Raw genomic sequence first — 22,099 nt, forward strand, 5'->3', positions numbered from 1 at the left:
AGCCAACTATACCACATATAACCCCCGTGACCTGCGCGAGCTTGAACGTAAGACTGCCTATCACGATCACATCCGAGCCAAAATCGTGTGAAAAGAGCTCACAGCAGGTGCTATAAACGCAGCAACAAGCTAGACGCCCTTGCGCCAGCACCGACGTGCCAAAACGGCCAAGAGAGGCACGCCACAATGACCATCGGCTAGTTAAACGCGCAGCCTCTGGGAACGGCCGCATTACCTACAAGGCAGCAATCCGTTCCCGCCCTCTAGCAACGAAATACCAGCGCATAGCGCACCAGGATGATACGTTTGGCCACGCGATGAATACTTATACCAGGGACGATGCTCAGTTTAGCGGCTTGGCACTGTTTCAAACTACACTAGCAGCGCTTTACTAGCGTGGTACCCCCTCGAACCCTCAGCGGCACCTCCAGCATAGTGTACGCAGGACCTCCCTTGCCAAGTCACGGCACCACGCAGTGTCTAACACCCAAACCTGACGTAATACCACTTGATGACGGAGTCGTCCACCGAGCACAAAGTCTTTATTACACGAGAGCCCCCACTCGAAAGCCAGCCAGCCATACCACATATAGTCCCCGTGACCTGCGCGAGCTTGAACGTAGGACTGCCTATCACGATCACATCCGAGCCAAAATCGTGCAGAAAGAGCTCGCAGCAGGTGCTATAAACGCAGCAACAAACTAAGCGCCCTTGCGCCGGCACCGACGTGCCAGAACGGCCAAGAGAGGCACGCCACAATGACCATCGGCCAGTTAAACGCGCAGCCTCTGGAAACGGCTGCATCGCATACAAAGCAGCAATCCGTTCCCGCCCTCTAGTAGCAAAATGTCAACGCATAGCGCACCAGGATGATACGGTTGGCCACGCGATGAATACTTATACCAGGGACGATGCTCAGTATAGCGGCTTGGCACTGTTTCAAACTACACTAGCAGCGCTTTCCTAGCGTGGTACCCCCTCGAACCCTCAGCGGCACCTCCAGCATAGTGTACGCAGGACCTCCCTTGCCAAGTCACGGCACCACGCAGTGTCTAACACCCAAACCTGACGTAATACCACTTGATCACGGAGTCGTCCACCCAGCACAAAGTCTTTATTACACGAGAGCCCCCACTCGAAAGCCAGCCAGCCATACCACATATAGTCCCCGTGACCTGCGCGAGCTTGAACGTAGGACTGCCTATCACGATCACATCCGAGCCAAAATCGTGCAGAAAGAGCTCGCAGCAGGTGCTATAAACGCAGCAACAAACTAAGCGCCCTTGCGCCGGCACCGACGTGCCAGAACGGCCAAGAGAGGCACGCCACAATGACCATCGGCCAGTTAAACGCGCTGCCTCTGGGAACGACCGCATTGCCTACAAAGCAGCAATCCGTTCCCGCCCTCTAGCAGCGAAATGCCAACGCATAGCGCACCAGGATGATATGGTTGGCCACGCGATGAATACTTATACCAGGGACGATGCTCAGTATAGCGGCTTGGCACTGTTTCAAACTACACTAGCAGCGCTTTACTAGCGTGGTACCTCCTCGAACCCTCAGCGGCACCTCCAGCATAGTGTACGCAGGACCTCCCTTGCCAAGTAACGGCACCACGCAGTGTCTAACACCCAAACCTGACGTAATACCACTTGATCACGGAGTCGTCCACCCAGCACAAAGTCAACATTACGCGAGAGCCCCCACTCGAAAGCCAGCCAGCCATACCACATATAGTCCCCGTGACCTGCGCGAGCTTGAACGTAGGACTGCCTATCACGATCACATCCGAGCCAAAATTGTGCAGAAAGAGCTCGCAGCAGATGCTATAAACGCAGCAACGAACTAGACGCCCTTGCGCCGGCACCGACGTGCCAGAACGGCCAAGAGAGGCACGCCACAATGACCATCGGCCAGTTAAACGCGCAGCCTCTGGAAACGGCTGCATCGCCTACAAAGCAGCAATCCGTTCCCGCCCTCTAGCAGCGAAATGCAAACGCATAGCGCACCAGGATGATACGGTTGGCCACGCGATGAATACTTATACCAGGGACGATGCTCAGTATAGCGGCTTGGCACTGTTTCAAACTACACTAGCAGCGCTTTCCTAGCGTGGTACCCCCTCGAACCCTCCGCCGCACCTCCAGCATAGTGTACGCAGGACCTCCCTTGCCATGTCACGGCACCACGCAGTGTCTAACACCCGAACCTGACGTAATACCACTTGATCACGGAGTCGTCCACCCAGCACAAAGTCTTTATTACACGAGAGCCCCCACTCGAAAGCCAGCCAGCCATACCACATATAGTCACCGTGACCTGCGCGAGCTTGAACGTAGGACTGCCTATCACGATCACATCCGAGCCAAAATCGTGCAGAAAGAGCTCGCAGTAGGTGCTATAAACGCAGCAACGAACTAGACGCCCTTGCGCCGGCACCGACGTGTCAGAACGGCCAAGAGAGGCACGCAACAATGACCATCGGCTAGTTAAACGCGCCGCCTCTGAAAAAAACTGCATCGACTACAAAGCAGCAATCCGCTCCCGCCCTCTAGCAGCGAAATGCCAACGCATAGCGCACCAGGATGATACGGTTGGCCACGCGATGAATACTTATACCAGGGGACGATGCTCAGTATAGCGGCTTGGCACTGTTTCAAACTACACTAGCAGCGCTTTCCTAGCGTGGTACCCCCTCGAACCCTCAGCGGCACCTCCAGCATAGTGTACGGAGGACCTCCCTTGCCAAGTCACGGCACCACGCAGTGTCTAACACCCAAACCTGACGTAATACCACTTGATCACGGAGTCGTCCACCCAGCACAAAGTCAACATTACGCGAGAGCCCCCACTCGAAAGCCAGCCAGCCATACCACATATAGTCCCCGTGACCTGCGCGAGCTTGAACGTAGGACTGCCTATCACGATCACATCCGAGCCAAAATCGTGCAGAAAGAGCTCGCAGCAGGTGCTATAAACGCAGCAACAAACTAGACGCCCTTGCGCCGGCACCGACGTGCCAGAACGGCCAAGAGAGGCACGCCACAATGACCATCGGCCAGTTAAACGCGCAGCCTCTGAAAACGGCTGCATCGCCTACAAAGCAGCAATCCGTTCCCGCCCTCTAGCAGCGAAATGCCAACGCATAGCGCACCAGGATGATACGGTTGGCCACGCGATGAATACTTATACCAGGGACGATGCTCAGTATAGCGGCTTGGCACTGTTTCAAACTACACTAGCAGCGCTTTCCTAGCGTGGTACCCCCTCGAACCCTCAGCGGCACCTCCAGCATAGTGTACGCAGGACCTCCCTTGCCAAGTCACGGCACCACGCAGTGTCTAACACCCAAACCTGACGTAATATCACTTGATGACGGAGTCGTCCACCCAGCACAAAGTCAACATTACGCGAGAGCCCCCACTCGAAAGCCAGCCAGCCATACCACATATAGTCCCCGTGACCTGCGCGAGCTTGAACGTAGGACTGCCTATCACGATCACATCCGAGCCAAAATCGTGTGGAAAGAGCTCGCAGCAGGTGCTTTAAACGCAGCAACAAACTAGACGCCCTTGCGCCGGCACCGACGTGCCAGAACGGCCAAGAGAGACACGCCACAATGACCATCGGCCAGTTAAACGCGCCGCCTCTGGGAACGGCTGCATCGCCTACAAAGCAGCAATCCGTTCCCGCCCTCTAGCAGCGAAATGCCAACGCATAGCGCACCAGGATGATATGGTTGGCCACGCGATGAATACTTATACCAGGGACGATGCTCAGTATAGCGGCTTGGCACTGTTTCAAACTACACTAGCAGCGCTTTCCTAGCGTGGTACCCCCTCGAACCCTCAGCGGCACATCCAGCATAGTGTACGCAGGACCTCCCTTGCCAAGTCACGGCACCACGCAGTGTCTAACACCCAAACCTGACGTAATATCACTTGACCACGGAGTCGTCCACCCAGCACAAAGTCAACATTACGCGAGAGCCCCACTCGAAAGCCAGCCAGCCATACCACATATAGTCCCCGTGACCTGCGCGAGCTTGAACGTAGGACTGCCTATCACGATCACATCCGAGCCAAAATCGTGCAGAAAGAGCTCGCAGCAGGTGCTATAAACGCAGCAACAAACTAAACGCCCTTGCGCCGGCACCGACGTGCCAGAACGGCCAAGAGAGGCACGTCACAATGACCATCGGCCAGTTAAACGCGCAGCCTCTGGAAACGGCTGCATCGCCTACAAAGCAGCAATCCGTTCCCGCCCTCTAGCAGCGAAATGTCAACGCATAGCGCACCAGAATGATACGGTTGGCCACGCTGATGAATACTTATACCAGGGACGATGCTCAGTATAGCGGCTTGGCACTGTTTCAAACTACACTAGCAGCGCTTTCCTAGCGTGGTACCTCCTCGAACCCTCAGCGGCACCTCCAGCATAGTGTACGCAGGACCTCCCTTGCCAAGTCATGCTATAAACGCAGCAACAAACTAGACGCCCTTGCGCCGGCACCGACGTGCCAGAACGGCCAAGAGAGACACGCCACAATGACCATCGGCCAGTTAAACGCGCAGCCTCTGGAAACGGCTGCATCGCCTACAAAGCAGCAATCCGTTCCCGCCCTCTAGCAGCGAAATGCCAACGCATAGCGCACCAGGATGATACGGTTGGCCACGCGATGAATACTTATACCAGGGACGCATGCTCAGTATAGCGGCTTGGCACTGTTTCAAACTACACTAGCAGCGCTTTCCTAGCGTGGTACCCCCTCGAAACCTCAGCGGCACCTCCAGCATAGTGTACGCCAGGATCTCCCTTGCCAAGTCAGCGCATCACGCAGTGTCTAACACCCAAACTGACGTAATAGCACTGATCACGGAGTCGTCCACCCAGCACAAGTCAACATTAGCGAGAGCCCCACTCGAAGCCAGCCAGCCATACACATATAGTCCCCGTGACTGCGCGAGCTTGAACGTAGGACTGCCTATCACGATCACACCCGAGCCAAAATTGTGCAGAAAGAGCTCGCAGCAGATGCTATAAACGCAGCAACGAACTAGACGCCCTTGCGCCGGCACCGACGTGCCAGAACGGCCAAGAGAGGCACGCCACAATGACCATCGGCCAGTTAAACGCGCAGCCTCTGGGAACGGCTGCATCGCCTACAAAGCAGCAATCCGTTCCCGCCCTCTAGCAGCGAAATGCCAACGCATAGCGCACCAGGATGATACGGTTGGCCACGCGATGAATACTTATACCAGGGACGATGCTCAGTATAGCGGCTTGGCACTGTTTCAAACTACACTAGCAGCGCTTTCCTAGCGTGGTACCCCCTCGAACCCTCAGCGGCACCTCCAGCATAGTGTACGGAGGACCCCCCTTGCCAAGTCACGGCACCACGCAGTGTCTAACACCCAAACCTGACGTAATACCACTTGATCACGGAGTCGTCCACCCAGCACAAAGTCAACATTACGCGAGAGCCCCCACTCGAAAGCCAGCCAGCCATACCACATATAGTCCCCGTGACCTGCGCGAGCTTGAACGTAGGACTGCCTATCACGATCACATCCGAGCCAAAATCGTGCAGAAAGAGCTCGCAGCAGGTGCTATAAACGCAGCAACGAACTAGACGCCCTTGCGCCGGCACCGACGTGCCAGAACGGCCAAGAGATGCACGCCACAATGACCATCGGCCAGTTAAACGCGCAGCCTCTGGAAACGGCTGCATCGCATACAAAGCAGCAATCCGTTCCCGCCCTCTAGTAGCAAAATGTCAACGCATAGCGCACCAGGATGATACGGTTGGCCACGCGATGAATACTTATACCAGGGACGATGCTCAGTATAGCGGCTTGGCACTGTTTCAAACTACACTAGCAGCGCTTTCCTAGCGTGGTACCCCCTCGAACCCTCAGCGGCACCTCCAGCATAGTGTACGGAGGACCTCCCTTGCCAAGTCACGGCACCACGCAGTGTCTAACACCCAAACCTGACGTAATACCACTTGATCACGGAGTCGTCCACCCAGCACAACGTCAACATTACGCGAGAGCCCCACTCGAAAGTCAGCCAGCCATACCACATATAGTCCCCGTGACCTGCGCGAGCTTGAACGTAGGACTGCCTATCACGATCACATCCGAGCCAAAATCGTGCAGAAAAAGCTCGCAGCAGGTGCTATAAACGCAGCAACAAACTAGACGCCCTTGCGCCGGCACCGACGTGCCAGAACGGCCAAGAGAGTCACGCCACAATGACCATCGGCCAGTTAAACGCGCAGCCTCTGGGAACGGCTGCATCGCCTACAAAGCAGCAATCCGTTCCCGCCCTCTAGCAGCGAACTGCCAACGCATAGCGCACCAGGATGATACGGTTGGCCACGCGATGAATACTTATACCAGGGACGATGCTCAGTATAGCGGCTTGGCACTGTTTCAAACTACACTAGCAGCGCTTTCCTAGCGTGGTACCCCCTCGAACCCTCAGCGGCACCTCCAGCATAGTGTACGCAGGACCTCCCTTGCCAAGTCACGGCACCACGCAGTGTCTAACACCCAAACTCGACGTAATACCACTTGATCACGGAGTCGTCCACCCAGCACAAAGTCTTTATTACACGAGAGCCCCCACTGGAAAGCCAGCCAGCCTACCACATATAGTCCCCGTGACCTGCGCGAGCTTGAACGTAGGACTGCCTATCACGATCACATCTGAGCCAAAATCGTGTGGGAAGAGCGTGCGCAGCAGATGCTATAAACGCGGCAACAAACTAGACGCCCTTGTGCCGGCACCGACGTGTCAGAACGGCCAACGATAGGCACGCAACAATGACCATCGGCTAGTTAAACGCGCAGCTTCTGGAAACGGCTGCATCCCTACAAAGCAGCAATCCGTTCCCGCCCTCTAGCAGCGAAATGTCAACGCATAGCGCACCAGAATGATACGGTTGGCCACGCGATGAATACTTATACCAGGGACGATGCTCAGTATAGCGGCTTGGCACTGTTTCAAACTACACTAGCAGCGCTTTACTAGCGTGGTACCCCCTCGAACCCTCAGCGGCACCTCCAGCATAGTGTACGCAGGACCTCCCTTGCCAAGTCACGGCACCACGCAGTGTCTAACACCCAAACCTGACGTAATACCACTTGATCACGGAGTCGTCCACCCAGCACAAAGTCAACATTACGCGAGAGCCCCCACTCGAAAGCCAGCCAGCCATACCACATATAGTCCCCGTGACCTGCGCGAGCTTGAACGTAGGACTGCCTATCACGATCACATCCGAGCCAAAATCGTGCAGAAAGAGCTCGCAGCAGGTGCTATAAACGCAGCAACAAACTAGACGCCCTTGCGCCGGCACCGACGTGCCAGAACGGCCAAGAGAGGCACGTCACAATGACCATCGGCCAGTTAAACGCGCCGCCTCTGGGAAAGACTGCATCGCCTACAAAGCAGCAATCCGTTCCCGCCCTCTAGCAGCGAAATGTCAACGCATAGCGCACCAGGATGATACGGTTGGCCACGCGATGAATACTTATACCAGGGACGATGCTCAGTATAGCGGCTTGGCACTGTTTCAAACTACACTAGCAGCGCTTTCCTAGCGTGGTACCCCCTCGAACCCTCAGCGGCACCTCCAGCATAGTGTACGGAGGACCTCCCTTGCCAAGTCACGGCACCACGCAGTGTCTAACACCCAAATCTGACGTAATACCACTTGATCACGGAGTCGTCCACCCAGCACAAAGTCAACATTACGCGTGAGCCCCCATGTGAAAGCCAGCCAGTCATACCACATATAGTCCCCGTGACCTGCGCGAGCTTGAACGTAGGACTGCCTATCACCATCACATCCGAGCCAAAATCGTGTGGAAAGAGCTCGCAGCAGATGCTATAAACGCAGCAACGAACTAGACGCCCTTGCGCCGGCACCGACGTGCCAGAACGGCCAAGAGAGGCACGCCACAATGACCATCGGCCAGTTAAACGCGCAGCCTCTGGGAACGGCTGCATCGCCTACAAAGCAGCAATCCGTTCCCGCCCTCTAGCAGCGAAATGCCAACGCATAGCGCACCAGGATGATACGGTTGGCCACGCGATGAATACTTATACCAGGGACGATGCTCAGTATAGCGGCTTGGCACTGTTTCAAACTACACTAGCAGCGCTTTCCTAGCGTGGTACCTCCTCGAACCCTCAGCGGCACCTCCAGCATAGTGTACGGAGGACCTCCCTTGCCAAGTCACGGCACCACGCAGTGTCTAACACCCAAATCTAACGTAATACCACTTGGTCACGGAGTCGTCCACACAGCACAACGTCAACATTACGCGAGAGCCCCCACTCGAAAGCCAGCCAGCCATACCACATATAGTCCCCGTGACCTGCGCGAGCTTGAACGTAGGACTGCCTATCACGATCACATCCGAGCCAAAATCGTGCAGAAAGAGCTCGCAGCAGGTGCTATAAACGCAGCAACAAACTAAACGCCCTTGCGCCGGCACCGACGTGCCAGAACGGCCAAGAGAGGCACGCCACAATGACCATCGGCCAGTTAAACGCGCTGCCTCCGGGAACGACCGCATTGCCTACAAAGCAGCAATCCGTTCCCGCCCTCTAGCAGCGAAATGCCAACGCATAGCGCACCAGGATGATACGGTTGGCCACGCGATGAATACTTATACCAGGGACGATGCTCAGTATAGCGGCTTGGCACTGTTTCAAACTACACTAGCAGCGCTTTCCTAGCGTGGTACCCCCTCGAACCCTCAGCGGCACCTCCAGCATAGTGTACGCAGGACCTCCCTTGCCAAGTCACGGCACCACGCAGTGTCTAACACCCAAATCTGACGTAATACCACTTGATCACGGAGTCGTCCACCCAGCACAAAGTCAACATTACGCGAGAGCCCCACTCGAGAGCCAGCCAGCCATACCACATATAGGCCCCGTGACCTGCGCGAGCTTGAACGTAGGACTGCCTATCACGATCACATCCGAGCCAAAATCGTGTGGAAAGAGCTCGCAGCAGATGCTATAAACGCAGCAACGAACTAGACGCCCTTGCGCCGGCACCGACGTGTCAGAACGGCCAAGAGAGGCACGCAACAATGATCATCGGCTAGTTAAACGCGCAGCCTCTGGAAACGGCTGCATCGCCTACAAAGCAGCAATCCGTTCCCGCCCTCTAGCAGCGAAATGTCAACGCATAGCGCACCAGAATGATACGGTTGGCCACGCGATGAATACTTATACCAGGGACGATGCTCAGTATAGCGGCTTGGCACTGTTTCAAACTACACTAGCAGCGCTTTACTAGCGTGGTACCCCCTCGAACCCTCAGCGGCACCTCCAGCATAGTGTACGCAGGACCTCCCTTGCTAAGTCACGGCACCACGCAGTGTCTAACACTCAAACCTGACGTAATACCACTTGATCACGGAGTCGTCCACCCAGCACAAAGTCAACATTACGCGAGAGCCCCCACTCGAAAGCCAGCCAGCCATACCACATATAGTCCCCGTGACCTGCGCGAGCTTGAACGTAGGTCTGCCTATCACGATCACATCCGAGCCAAAATCGTGCAGAAAGAGCTCGCAGCAGGTGCTATAAACGCAGCAACGAACTAGACGCCCTTGCGCCGGCACCGACGTGCCAGAACGGCCAAGAGAGGCACGCCACAATGACCATCGGCCAGTTAAACGCGCAGCCTCTGGAAACGGCTGCATCGCCTACAAAGCAGCAATCCGTTCCCGCCCTCTAGCAGCGAAATGCCAACGCATAGCGCACCAGGATGATACGGTTGGCCACGCGATGAATACTTATACCAGGGACGATGCTCAGTATAGCGGCTTGGCACTGTTTCAAACTACACTAGCAGCGCTTTCCTAGCGTGGTACCCCCTCGAACCCTCAGCGGCACCTCCAGCATAGTGTACGGAGGACCTCCCTTGCCAAGTCACGGCACCACGCAGTGTCTAACACCCGAACCTGACGTAATACCACTTGATCACGGAGTCGTCCACCCAGCACAACGTCAACATTACGCGAGAGCCCCCACTCGAAAGCCAGCCAGCCATACCACATATAGTCCCCGTGACCTGCGCGAGCTTGAACGTAGGACTGCCTATCACCATCACATCCGAGCCAAAATCGTGTGGAAAGAGCTCGCAGCAGATGCTATAAACGCAGCAACGAACTAGACGCCCTTGCGCCGGCACCGACGTGCCAGAACGGCCAAGAGAGGCACGCCACAATGACCATCGGCCAGTTAAACGCGCAGCCTCTGGGAACGGCTGCATCGCCTACAAAGCAGCAATCCGTTCCCGCCCTCTAGCAGCGAAATGCCAACGCATAGCGCACCAGGATGATACGGTTGGCCACGCGATGAATACTTATACCAGGGACGATGCTCAGTATAGCGGCTTGGCACTGTTTCAAACTACACTAGCAGCGCTTTACTAGCGTGGTACCCCCTCGAACCCTCAGCGGCACCTCCAGCATAGTGTACGCAGGACCTCCCTTGCCAAGTCACGGCACCACGCAGTGTCTAACATTCAAACCTGACGTAATACCACTTGATCACGGAGTCGTCCACCCAGCACAAAGTCAACATTACGCACTCGAAAGCCAGCCAGCCATACCACATATAGTCCCCGTGACCTGCGCGAGCTTGAACGTAGGACTGCCTATCACCATCACATCCGAGCCAAAATCGTGTGGAAAGAGCTCGCAGCAGATGCTATATACGCAGCAACGAACTAGACGCCCTTGCGCCGGCACCGACGTGCCAGAACGGCCAAGAGAGGCACGCCACAATGACCATCGGCCAGTTAAACGCGCAGCCTCTGGGAACGGCTGCATCGCCTACAAAGCAGCAATCCGTTCCCGCCCTCTAGCAGCGAAATGCCAACGCATAGCGCACCAGGATGATACGGTTGGCCACGCGATGAATACTTATACCAGGGACGATGCTCAGTATAGCGGCTTGGCACTGTTTCAAACTACACTAGCAGCGCTTTACTAGCGTGGTACCCCCTCGAACCCTCAGCGGCACCTCCAGCATAGTGTACGCAGGACCTCCCTTGCCAAGTCACGGCACCACGCAGTGTCTAACACCCAAACCTGACGTAATACCACTTGATCACGGAGTCGTCCACCCAGCACAAAGTCAACATTACGCGAGAGCCCCCACTCGAAAGCCAGCCAGCCATACCACATATAGTCCCCGTGACCTGCGCGAGCTTGAACGTAGGACTGCCTATCACGATCACATCCGAGCCAAAATCGTGCAGAAAGAGCTCGCAGCAGATGCTATAAACGCAGCAACAAACTAAACGCCCTTGCGCCGGCACCGACGTGCCAGAACGGCCAAGAGAGTCACGCCACAATGACCATCGGCCAGTTAAACGCGCAGCCTCTGGGAACGGCTGCATCGCCTACAAAGCAGCAATCCGTTCCCGCCCTCTAGCAGCGAAATGCCAACGCATAGCGCACCAGGATGATACGGGTGGCCCACGCGATGAATACTTATACCAAGGACGATGCTCAGTATAGCGGGCTTGGCACTGTTTCAAACTACACTAGCAGCGCTTTCCTAGCATGCTACTCCCCTCGAACCCTCAGCGGCACCTCCAGCATAGTGTACGCAGGACCTCCCTTGCCTAGCAGCTTGGACGTAGGACTGCCTATCACGATCACATCCGAGCCAAAATCGTGCAGAAAGAGCTCGCAGCAGATGCTATAAACGCAGCAACAAACTAGACGCCCTTGCGCCGGCACCGACGTGCCAGAACGGCCAATAGAGTCACGCCACAATGACCATCGGCCAGTTAAACGCGCAGCCTCTGGAAACGGCTGCATCGCCTACAAAGCAGCAATCCGTTCCCGCCCTCTAGCAGCGAAATGCCAACGCATAGCGCACCAGGATGATACGGTTGGCCACGCGATGAATACTTATACCAGGGACGATGCTCAGTATAGCGGCTTGGCACTGTTTCAAACTACACTAGCAGCGCTTTCCTAGCGTGGTACCCCCTCGAACCCTCAGCGGCACCTCCAGCATAGAGTACGCAGGACCTCCCTTGCCAAGTCACGGCACCACGCAGTGTCTAACACCCAAACCTGACGTAATACCACTTGATCACGGAGTCGTCCACCCAGCACAAAGTCAACATTACGCGAGAGCCCCACTCGAAAGCCAGCCAGCCATACCACATATAGTCCCCGTGACCTGCGCGAGCTTGAACGTAGGACTGCCTATCACGATCACATCCGAGCCAAAATCGTGCAGAAAGAGCTCGCAGCAGGTGCTATAAACGCAGCAACGAACTAGACGCCCTTGCACCGGCACCGACGTGCCAGAACGGCCAAGAGAGTCACGCCACAATGACCATCGGCCAGTTAAACGCGCAGCCTCTGGAAACGGCTGCATCGCCTACAAAGCAGCAATCCGTTCCCGCCCTCTAGCAGCGAAATGCCAACGCATAGCGCACCAGGATGATACGGTTGGCCACGCGATGAATACTTATACCAGGGACGATGCTCAGTATAGCGGCTTGGCACTGTTTCAAACTACACTAGCAGCGCTTTCCTAGCGTGGTACCCCCTCGAACCCTCAGCGGCACCTCCAGCATAGTGTACGCAGGACCTCCCTTGCCAAGTCACGGCACCACGCAGTGTCTAACACCCAAACCTGACGTAATACCACTTGATCACGGAGTCGTCCACCCAGCACAAAGTCAACATTACGCACTCGAAAGCCAGCCAGCCATACCACATATAGTCCCCGTGACCTGCGCGAGCTTGAACGTAGGACTGCCTATCACGATCACATCCGAGCCAAAATCGTGCAGAAAAAGCTCGCAGCAGGTGCTATAAACGCAGCAACAAACTAGACGCCCTTGCGCCGGCACCGACGTGCCAGAACGGCCAATAGAGTCACGCCACAATGACCATCGGCCAGTTAAACGCGCTGCCTCTGGGAACGACCGCATTGCCTACAAAGCAGCAATCCGTTCCCGCCCTCTAGCAGCGAAATGCCAACGCATAGCGCACCAGGATGATACGGTTGGCCACGCGATGAATACTTATACCAGGGACGATGCTCAGTATAACCTCTTCCGTCGGCTTTGAGGCAATTGTGGTCCTATTCCAACGTCGTACTGGCAGCAGCTATAAATCTGGCGTAGCAGCTGTGGGGGTGGCTCCGATCAATATCGATGTGCCCGCCACTACAATGTCCTGACGACGATTGACCAAGGCCAATGGACAGCGTGGTTGTGTTTATTTGTATATGTCGTATCAGAGTGTGGTGATCGATGCTACGCCTACCCCCACGATGATTGAAATTGTTTCGTGTCCGGGTTAGCGCGGAAAGGCTTAGCTTCCACACACGGGACGATGTCGTCCCCACTCCCTGGCTGGCTGCTGGATCTGATGGGCCATCGCACCGACAGCCATCTCTGTTCCCACCACTATCATCATCTGGAGGGCCGTACTCAGTGCCGCCGACAGTGTGATGGCTGCTCCACTGTGCCCGAAAATTGCGAGCCCTGCGTCGGTGGTAGTAGCTGCCACGCTGCCGTCGAGACAGACGGCCATCGATACTTCCACGTTCTCCTCTGTCGTGCAACAAGGCAGCGCTGTAACCAAGTCTAGTGTTTGGTTTGAGTCGCAGAAGGAGGGCTGAGGCAGCCGAGAGGGCCTGTGCTGAGGCCAACACGTCCACTTGTTTTGTCATTCTTCCGTGGAACGACCGCGTATCCACTGCTGCCAAGGAATGTGTACTACCGGCGAGGCTTACAGTGCATACCCGATATCCCACACAACCCAGCGTATCCAAAGCACGTAAGAGTAGTATTTCCACCTGAGTGATCTTGACGCAAATTGTCAGCTTGCTCACAGGAAATGAGGCTTCCAACTCGCTGTCATCGCGCCTATTCAACTTCTTCACACAACGCATTGGAGTTGTAGATGAATGTGTATATCAGCCAACGGGAGAAACTTCCCAATTGTAGCTGATGAAGTGCGATAAATTAACTTATACCTGCACGGTTTTGCCATTCCCAATACGCGCTCCACGACGACTCGAGTCGGCCCGGTTTTGCCGTTCCCCGATACGCGCTCCACGACGTCCCGTTCTGCTAGACACGAAGCAGCTCACGACAGTGCACACACCGACCACCACATCCATCACCACGCGCTCGTATATCGATTAGTCGCGCCTGAAAACCTTTCGGTAAAATTCGAGCAGCAGACCCAGCCAGCACACGATGATGGTCAACATCCGTGGAATCCACCGGGTCAAGGAAGTGAAAGCAGAAGTCAATGGCGGCGTTCACCAGGATCACCATGATGAGATATAACGTGACGTAGTGAACACGTTGGCAAAGCCGCTGAAGTCCGAAAGCTGGACCTCGTCCTGTTCCTTCTCCTCCTGCTCAGGCTTTGCAGAGTTCGACAGCGTAAACGGCAAGTGAGCTTGAAAACGTAAAGTGTGACGTGAGATTAGAGTTAGAGACCAACGCTGTTCCTATCCGCAACACCCGAGACCACAGCCTCAGCTCCATCACCTTAGTCCTGCGAGCCACCGGTCCGCCAATGGCTGCCACTGCTGCATGTCTTTGCCTAGTCAATCGTACCGGCTCGTACCGCCGTCCCACACCACTGCTGCGGCCTCCGTCAGTGCTCGGCGGCACGCGTTCCTCGTCGCCCCTGCGTCACGCCAGCACTGCCCGCTTCTGGACCCCACTAGAGGATACCGGTATGGGCCCGGTCTACCAGAGACCAGCCAGCTGTCCTACTGCGTCGGTGTCTGTCGCCGCGGTGTCGTCTGGTACAAGCGGCGCCATCGCCGCTCAGCACCGCCCCCCCAAGACGAACACCGCAAACTTGTAACTTGAAAATGAAATATTGGCCAAAAAAAATTAAAATTGAAAATGAATCTTGAAAATCAGAAACTTGAAAATTGGGAAACTTGACTCCTATCTATATACCCAAGACGAATGCCAAATGTTCGTCTCACAAATTGATCTTGACGTTGAAGTCGAAGACTTCAGAGTTACAGCATGGCTGTAAGCTCGGGAGCTTCCACAGACTGCACGTATTGTTGAACTAATTTAGGGACATCGCGATAGATTGCGGCAAATGGTTCCCACGAGTTTTCCACGTCTTCGAGTCTACGCCATGCCACGTAAAGCTGCCATTCCTTAGCCGTGGTGCCATAGCGGTGATCCACAATTGCTCGCACACCAAGCACAATACCTTGGGTTGCCACATGTTCACGAATCTCGGCCGTGGTGCCGACATCGTCGTCGCAGTAGTGCTTGAGGCGCGACCCGTGCACCTCGAACTCGTCATCCGTTAGCACGTGCGCCACAATGAATGAATGTGAAAGGGCATGAACTACTCGGAACGGCCCAACCCAACGCGCCAGGAGCTTGTTGCCACTCATGCGGTTATAAACGCGTGGCCACAGCACGTAGTTACCCTCTTCAAAGTTGCATTCTGTACCCCTGGACACGCGCTATTTCCTGCAAGCGGCGGCGCACTTTGCGCTCGACAACATTGCAGTGCAACTCGTGCAAATGCTCGCGCAGCTTGTTGAGGTGCAGCGTAGCCACGGTCACATCAATCGGCAACAATCGATAGGAGGCGTCGGTGGGAACCGACACGGTGTCGAGTAGGGATGGCCGGTAAGCCGGTAAACAGCTCAATAGGGGCATGTCCACCCAAGGATGCCACCGCCGAGTGGTTGAGATTGGCTTGGATCACAGGTAGGAGGTGGACCCAATTGCGAGTATCCAACTTAAGTTCCATGGGCATCACACGCATTACTGGCAGGATATCTCTATTTACACGCTCGACATTACCGTTGATCCACGGTGTGTGTGATGGAGGAAGTTGCCGATCGCTTGCAAGCGACCGGCAAGTTCCTCCATCACAGCTGCTTTAAAGTGGAACCGTTGTTGGATGCCCATATTTTAGACAGGCCGAACCGCTTGTGCCAGTCAAGCACAGCCTGCACTGCAGTTCCACTATCTGCTGCATCGGTAGCGATCAACTCACAGTAATGAGTAAGCTCATTTTTGAGCACAAGTACGTAGCGACTCGCACCGTAAGATTCCCCTAGCTGCCGGTAGTCTATATGAAGGCACTCGTTGCGCTTCACAGCTGTCGACGTCGGCCCCCACGGACGCATGACGATCTTTCCGCCTTTAGCATGCTTCCAGGGCAAGCACCTCCGCCGAAACCGATCAATGATGGGCTTCTCATTTGCAATAGCAAAGCGCTCCGCAAGGGCCGTATGCATGACGTCGCTGCCTCGGTGTCCTTGAGTACCACAATAGACAACCACTAATAGACGTTGCACCAGATCGCGGACTTACTTAAAGATCCACAGCTTGCCATCGGCACGGACAACTCGATCTTCGCCGGCATGTCACGGAGCGTCAGCACTATAGCGGTGCTGCTCGTCTCGGACTGCATCAACCCCTGGCCACGCAAAGTTTTTGTCCTGTAGCGGGCGAAGTGCTGAAACCGGCTGAGTGCTGCGAGTTGTCACCCTCTTGGCGAGTATGAGCTTCTCACCCCCTCTTGCGAAAGCGGGATCTGCCAGGATGCGGCCGCAATGTAATCGTTGTCAAACGTCCACGCAGAGGATGTTTTGCAAGGCATCGAGTCTCCAACATCGGCTCTCACCGGCAGTGCGACTCGCTTGACTGCTTGCAGCGGTTGCACCGGAGTTGCTCCTTCCTGGCCCCACCGCGACACGAGGTCGGCCCATACATTATCATCGCCTTTGATGTGCTCTATAGTATAGCAGACACCAGCGATGTACAGGGCCCACCGTTGCCGCTTGCCGCGCAAGTGTGGCTTGACCGTCTTGTCAGGTGAGAAAATGTGGATCAGATTGGCATGGTCGCAATAGATCTGGACACCTTTTTCACGCTCGAGAAGATAAGCAATGACACTGCATGCACGATCCACTGGGTATGCCTCCTTTTTCACAATCGACCAATTCACCTAAGAGCCCGTGAATAGTCCTCCTCGACACACCAGTAGCTCGTGTAGCTGCTCAGTGACTGGAACATCTGCAACCCAGTGGCGAACTTGGCTTAGTATGACCGACCAATCGCCGAGCGAAGCATCGGTGAACATGCAAACAACGGCGTCAGGGTCAGCAAAGTAGAGCTTGGCGGAGGTGGCCAACAAGTCGGCCATATTCCGAAAAGCTGCTTCATCCTCTGGTGGCCAAGCTAGCCTGACGCCTGTAAGCTGTGCCTTGCGCCATCCTCGACGGGACATCACTGCTTCCAGCTTTGTCCAACGACCCGAGCATAGTCAATTATCGACTCTCGTAGCCAGTTAGCTGCGCACAGGAATTGCTGCAGCGCGGCTGCTGTCGGTGGTAGAGCCAAACATGTCAATGCCTCCCGGCGCCCTGGTGAGTGCTGAACTCCTTGACCGTCAATAACGTTGCCACACCAAACAACTCTTGTGCTGAAAAGTACGCACTTTTTCGCGTTCAGCTTCAGTCGTCTAACACGCAGCACCTCCAAAAAGGTCATCAGGTTAGCGAGGTACTCAGCTGCTGAGCCAGCAAATAGCAGGAGGTCGTCAATTCAGACACAGAGGCTTTTATATATCATGTCTTAGAAACAATGCTGCATCTGTAGCTGGAAGTGCATTGCGGAGTCATAAGCTCCTTGCAGCACACGTGTCGGCGTGAAGACACCATCTTCCGTAACGAAACTAAACGGCTCCTGGCTGTCAGGGTGGGGAGGCAACTGCTAGAATCTCTTGAATAAATCGAAAAGCTCAAACCCGTAAGCTCCTCTCACACTCTGCGTTGCCGAAGACAAGTTCACCGTGGCCCCAGCTAGAGGCACCGTGTACTTGTTCGGTGGTCGTTAGGCCACGGCACAATGTAACTCATCGTTGTGTGGCATTTTTACAGGAAGTCCCCGACATGCCCAGTGGCTAGCGTTGTTACGCCGTACAAGTCCATATCGCTCTAGCTTTAGCACAAATTCTCTACCAAACATTCGTTGCGTAGGAGAATACTTCCTCTTCCACTACAATAGGGCACAGCGCCGTCACGAAGCTTGACTTTCAGTTGCTCGACATCTGCTGGCGGGTCGGCTCCGATACGAACTCGCCACACGTCAGGATACTCGTAGACTAGATTGCGCAGGTCGCTGAGCAACGCTGGCCCAAATCCGGCCGCTGCCGCAGCGACCAGCATCCTGTCCAGATATATGTTGATCTCATCGGTAATAATTGCAAACACTAATTGCGGGTTGTCCCTGGAGGCATCATCATCGTCAGCATCCCCAACACGACCGCCAGCCAACTGCTCAAACAATCGGTAAATATTGATATCGATATGTTGCATCGCTTTGCGCCCAAACAGGAACTCGTCTTCATGACCATCCATCACGAGACACGACACATTGGTGAGATGCAGCGATCCTGCAGCCGTTTCAATCCGCAAGTCTAATGTGACTGTGTCTCGGCAGACCATGCGGGCACCGCCTGCGACCTGGTATGACCGGGTTCAAAGCTTCCAGCTTTAACCCGCTTTCAATACCCTGAAGTTCCTGGACCAGCACACGCGATATGATGTTGCTGTCTGCCCCTGTGTCGGGGCAAAATGGGATTTCCAAGACGCCATTGATGCACACTCGTCGGCCACCCACGCGCACAACCCTCACGACTTTAACACGCTCTTCCCTGCGCGCTCTGCGAGCCTGCAGCTCTTGCTGTATTTCCTGTTTTCTCTCTTCAAATGCATCGAGACAGGCCTTCACTCAATGCGGGCCCCTTACCGACTAGACAGCCTGACCAAGGTGGAGCTGAAGTCGTCTTCTGTTCAGGCTTTGAGCGCTCCGGTTTACCAGCAGTCTTAACATGCTGCTGTTTTCCAGCACCAGACTTCGTGCTACCAGCCGTTTTACCCCTTGGCGGGTCATCACGCTTTAATTCGCTCTGCATTGTGTGAAAATATTGTTGGTACTTGGCACGACCAACGATCAGCTCGTACAGCGCCACGTCGTCCAGCTTTGCATGCTGGTGTGTCACTGCAACGAGGCGCTCTATGTAGACACGCAGTACCGTGAGGAACAGGTTCAAAATAAGCAGCTTTCAGCGAGTCTTCGTACGCTGCCGACCTGCTGCGTCCGTCACGGGTCCTCGGCCGACCCACGCCATGCGTCCATGCTCGTCAACGGGCTGGTTAAAGCTCATGGAGTACTTGACAATACGTGCGTGGATGTCCGCCACCTTCATGTCCATTTTGAGGCTAGCCTGGCCACGCCAGAGACGTGATCATTCATCAGCGTGCCAGCACGGCGCGCGATGTCTTCCTGTAAGCGCGCCTCCGTCACCTTCTTCACGGTGGTGCGGAGCTCGTAGTGCGCCACCGAACCTCAGCTCCATCACCTTCGTCCTGCAAGCCACCGGTCTGCCAATGACTACCACTGCTGCATGCCTTTGTCTAGTCAATCGTACCGGCTCGTGCCGCCGTCCGACTTCACTGCTGCGCCCTCCGTCGGTGCTCGAAGGCACGCGTTCCTCGTCGCACCTGCGTCACGCCAGCACTGCCCGCTTCTGGACTCCACTAGAGGATACCGGTATGGGCCTGGTCTACCAGAGACCAGCCAGTTGTCCTATTGCGTCGGTGTCTGTCGCCGCGGTGTCGTCTGGTACATGCGGCGCCATCGCCGCTCAGCAGCGTATCAACGCCCAAGAAGGCGTTGCTCTCCAAGTCCACCGCGGCGTGTTCGGAGACGCTGAACATGCGATTACCTGGTCGCTCCGTCGCCCGACATCTCCCTGCACCAGGTGCTGTTCGCATTCAACAACCTGTTCCTCCCTTTCGGCGTCGACGTCGCGATCCCGGACCTGCATCAGCCCCATATTTATCACTTCAAGATGCTAACACCGACCACGTCAGCGATGATGGCTCCCATGCATCCGATGAGCGCGATGGTTCCAACAGCCTTGACAGTCGGGACGAACAGACTGACACAGCACGGCGTAACCCATGGCGTAAGGGCCATGAAAATATTTCCGAAGTTCTGGCTGATCGAGTCCGGGAACGGCTCGAGTGGAGTGCTACCCAGCACTAGGAAGACACAGGGAAGTAGCAGACATACGAGTAAATCGGACACACTGACGAGATAGCGTCCGGTCTTGCCGGCGCCCAATTACCGACGTCGCCGCAACCGCTCATTGTTTTAATTGTACAGCAAAATAAAATCTTGACAAGTTTGCTTTGTAATTTATAAAGCAAAATACTATTTCGAAGTCTTTGCTTAGGAAAAGATAAAGCACAACCGATTTACCTGATGAAATGGACGTGCGGCTGAACCTCCACGCCTGGGCTAAAATCCCACATTCACGACCGAAGTAAATCGCGATTTTATACCGTGCGCTGACGGGATGGCGTTATTGCAGCGTTAAGTATCCGTGTAACGAAGTTACATGGTGTGGAACACACAGGGGTACGAAGTACCCGGAGAGTTAGCAAACTCTCAGTACATAAGTTGGAGAGTTAACAAACGCTCAGTACATAAGTTGGAGAGTTAACAAGGTCTCTCAGTACGTTGGCTGAAAGCCACACGTTATGCATTTGATTAGGTTTAACTATGCTAAATAGTTAAAGAGATACATTTACCCCTAGGCGGCTTGGCTGCAATAATAGTAAATAAAACACTTATGGTTTTGAAGCATAAAGTTAAGGTATTAACTTTGAGCCCTGGTCTCGGGCTGTAAGTGTCCTTTGGATAAGGAACTTGTAAGTGTCCTTTGGATAAGGAATATTAGTGACTCTTTGAGTCGAACGTCTTCCTCTGACGCTAAAGCTACGGCAGCCCCGCTACACTTGGTAGCACTTGTAGTCAATCCCGCTCCTGAGTCGGTTGACTATATCCTCTGCGAGGATGGAACACCCCGTGTTCGCGAATTTGCCCCCGGCGCAGCAGGATGCGCGTACTAAGCTTATGTCCTTGCTTGGCCCGGAGGGCGTGGCTCATCTTGCATCACAAGGTCCAGAGGCGGTCACCGCCAGGCTGGAATCGTTCTCCCGCTACGAGAACGCGCTCTTGGAGCATGTCCAAGAGAATATGAGCGCCGCAACGGCGGCGGCGTCGATGACGCGTGAAGCGTCTATGAGACTGAAAGCGCTCATGGTGAGCGTAAAACCCTTCGAGGGGAAGGATGGAGAGAATCGCCTTCTCTGGACCCGTCGAGATGGCCATGGGATCGGCCCTGCTCCAGTCTGAGCATCAGCGCGTGACGCTGGCCATCTCCAGACTTGGAGGTCGCGCTCGCGAATGGGTACTAACGTGCGGCACGTCTGCTGACGCTGCATTTCCCACTTGGGATCAGCTGAAGCAACAGCTTTCGCGCGTGTTCGCGCCGCCTAATCCGACGTACCGTATCCAGTCGAAGTTCCTTGCTACCCGCCAGGGTAAGAAGGAGTTATTGGACTATGTCCAAGTGTTGAGAGCTTTTATCGCCGGAATGGCGGCAGACCCTCTTCCGGAACTGGTCAACGTGACCGTGTTCATGGAGGGACTTCGTGTGAACGCAGCTCGAACAGAAGTGTTCTGTGTACACCCTAACTACTTCGAAGACGGTGAATATGGCATTAAATGCCGAGCACAACTTCAGGTCGGCTCGACCGGGTTGGAGCGCTAGTAGCGCAAGCTCTTCGAGCGGTCCAGAGCCGATGGACCTCAGCTATGCTGAAGATGAAGAAGTGGAGCTTCTTGCTGCGGAGCAGCGCGCCGGCATCCACCGATGCTTTGTGTGCAATAGCACTAAGCACTTGAGGGCATATTGCCCTCTGCGCATAAAGCGCGTGGCCCCGGCGAGCCAACCCTCCGGGTTATCGCCGGGAAACGGCAATTTCCAGTAGGCGCGGGGCGGCCTACTGGGGAAGAATTGAGTTCTGTTGTGCCTCGAGGAGGTAGAGGGCAACGGGGCTCAGCCCCGAAGAGAGCTGAGCTCTCTTACAAAAAGCGTGTGTGCAAGCCGGGCTTGCTGGTCGTTCAAGCGAACGTGAAGGACTTGGCAAAGCTATGGAG

General features: G+C 55.1%; 2 protein-coding genes across 2 annotated transcripts; both read left to right on the forward strand.

Annotated features, from left to right (window-relative positions):
* Window positions 1-13,299: 13,299 nt before the first annotated feature.
* On the forward strand, window positions 13,300-13,695 carry PITG_13504 (uncharacterized protein; the record flags this gene model as incomplete). The annotated part of the gene is made up of 2 exons (XM_002899678.1): window positions 13,300-13,369; window positions 13,463-13,695. 2 exons carry the CDS (start codon window positions 13,300-13,302, stop codon window positions 13,693-13,695), a joined length of 303 nt encoding a protein of 100 aa, XP_002899724.1.
* A 911-nt stretch (window positions 13,696-14,606) lies between these two features.
* Window positions 14,607-15,372, forward strand: PITG_13505 (uncharacterized protein; the record flags this gene model as incomplete). The annotated part of the gene is made up of 2 exons (XM_002899679.1): window positions 14,607-14,841; window positions 15,143-15,372. 2 exons carry the CDS (start codon window positions 14,607-14,609, stop codon window positions 15,370-15,372), a joined length of 465 nt encoding a protein of 154 aa, XP_002899725.1.
* Window positions 15,373-22,099: the final 6,727 nt, after the last annotated feature.

Source organism: Phytophthora infestans, genomic scaffold (genome assembly GCF_000142945.1).
Source record: "Phytophthora infestans T30-4 supercont1.29 genomic scaffold, whole genome shotgun sequence".
Taxonomy (NCBI): domain Eukaryota; phylum Oomycota; class Peronosporomycetes; order Peronosporales; family Peronosporaceae; genus Phytophthora; species Phytophthora infestans.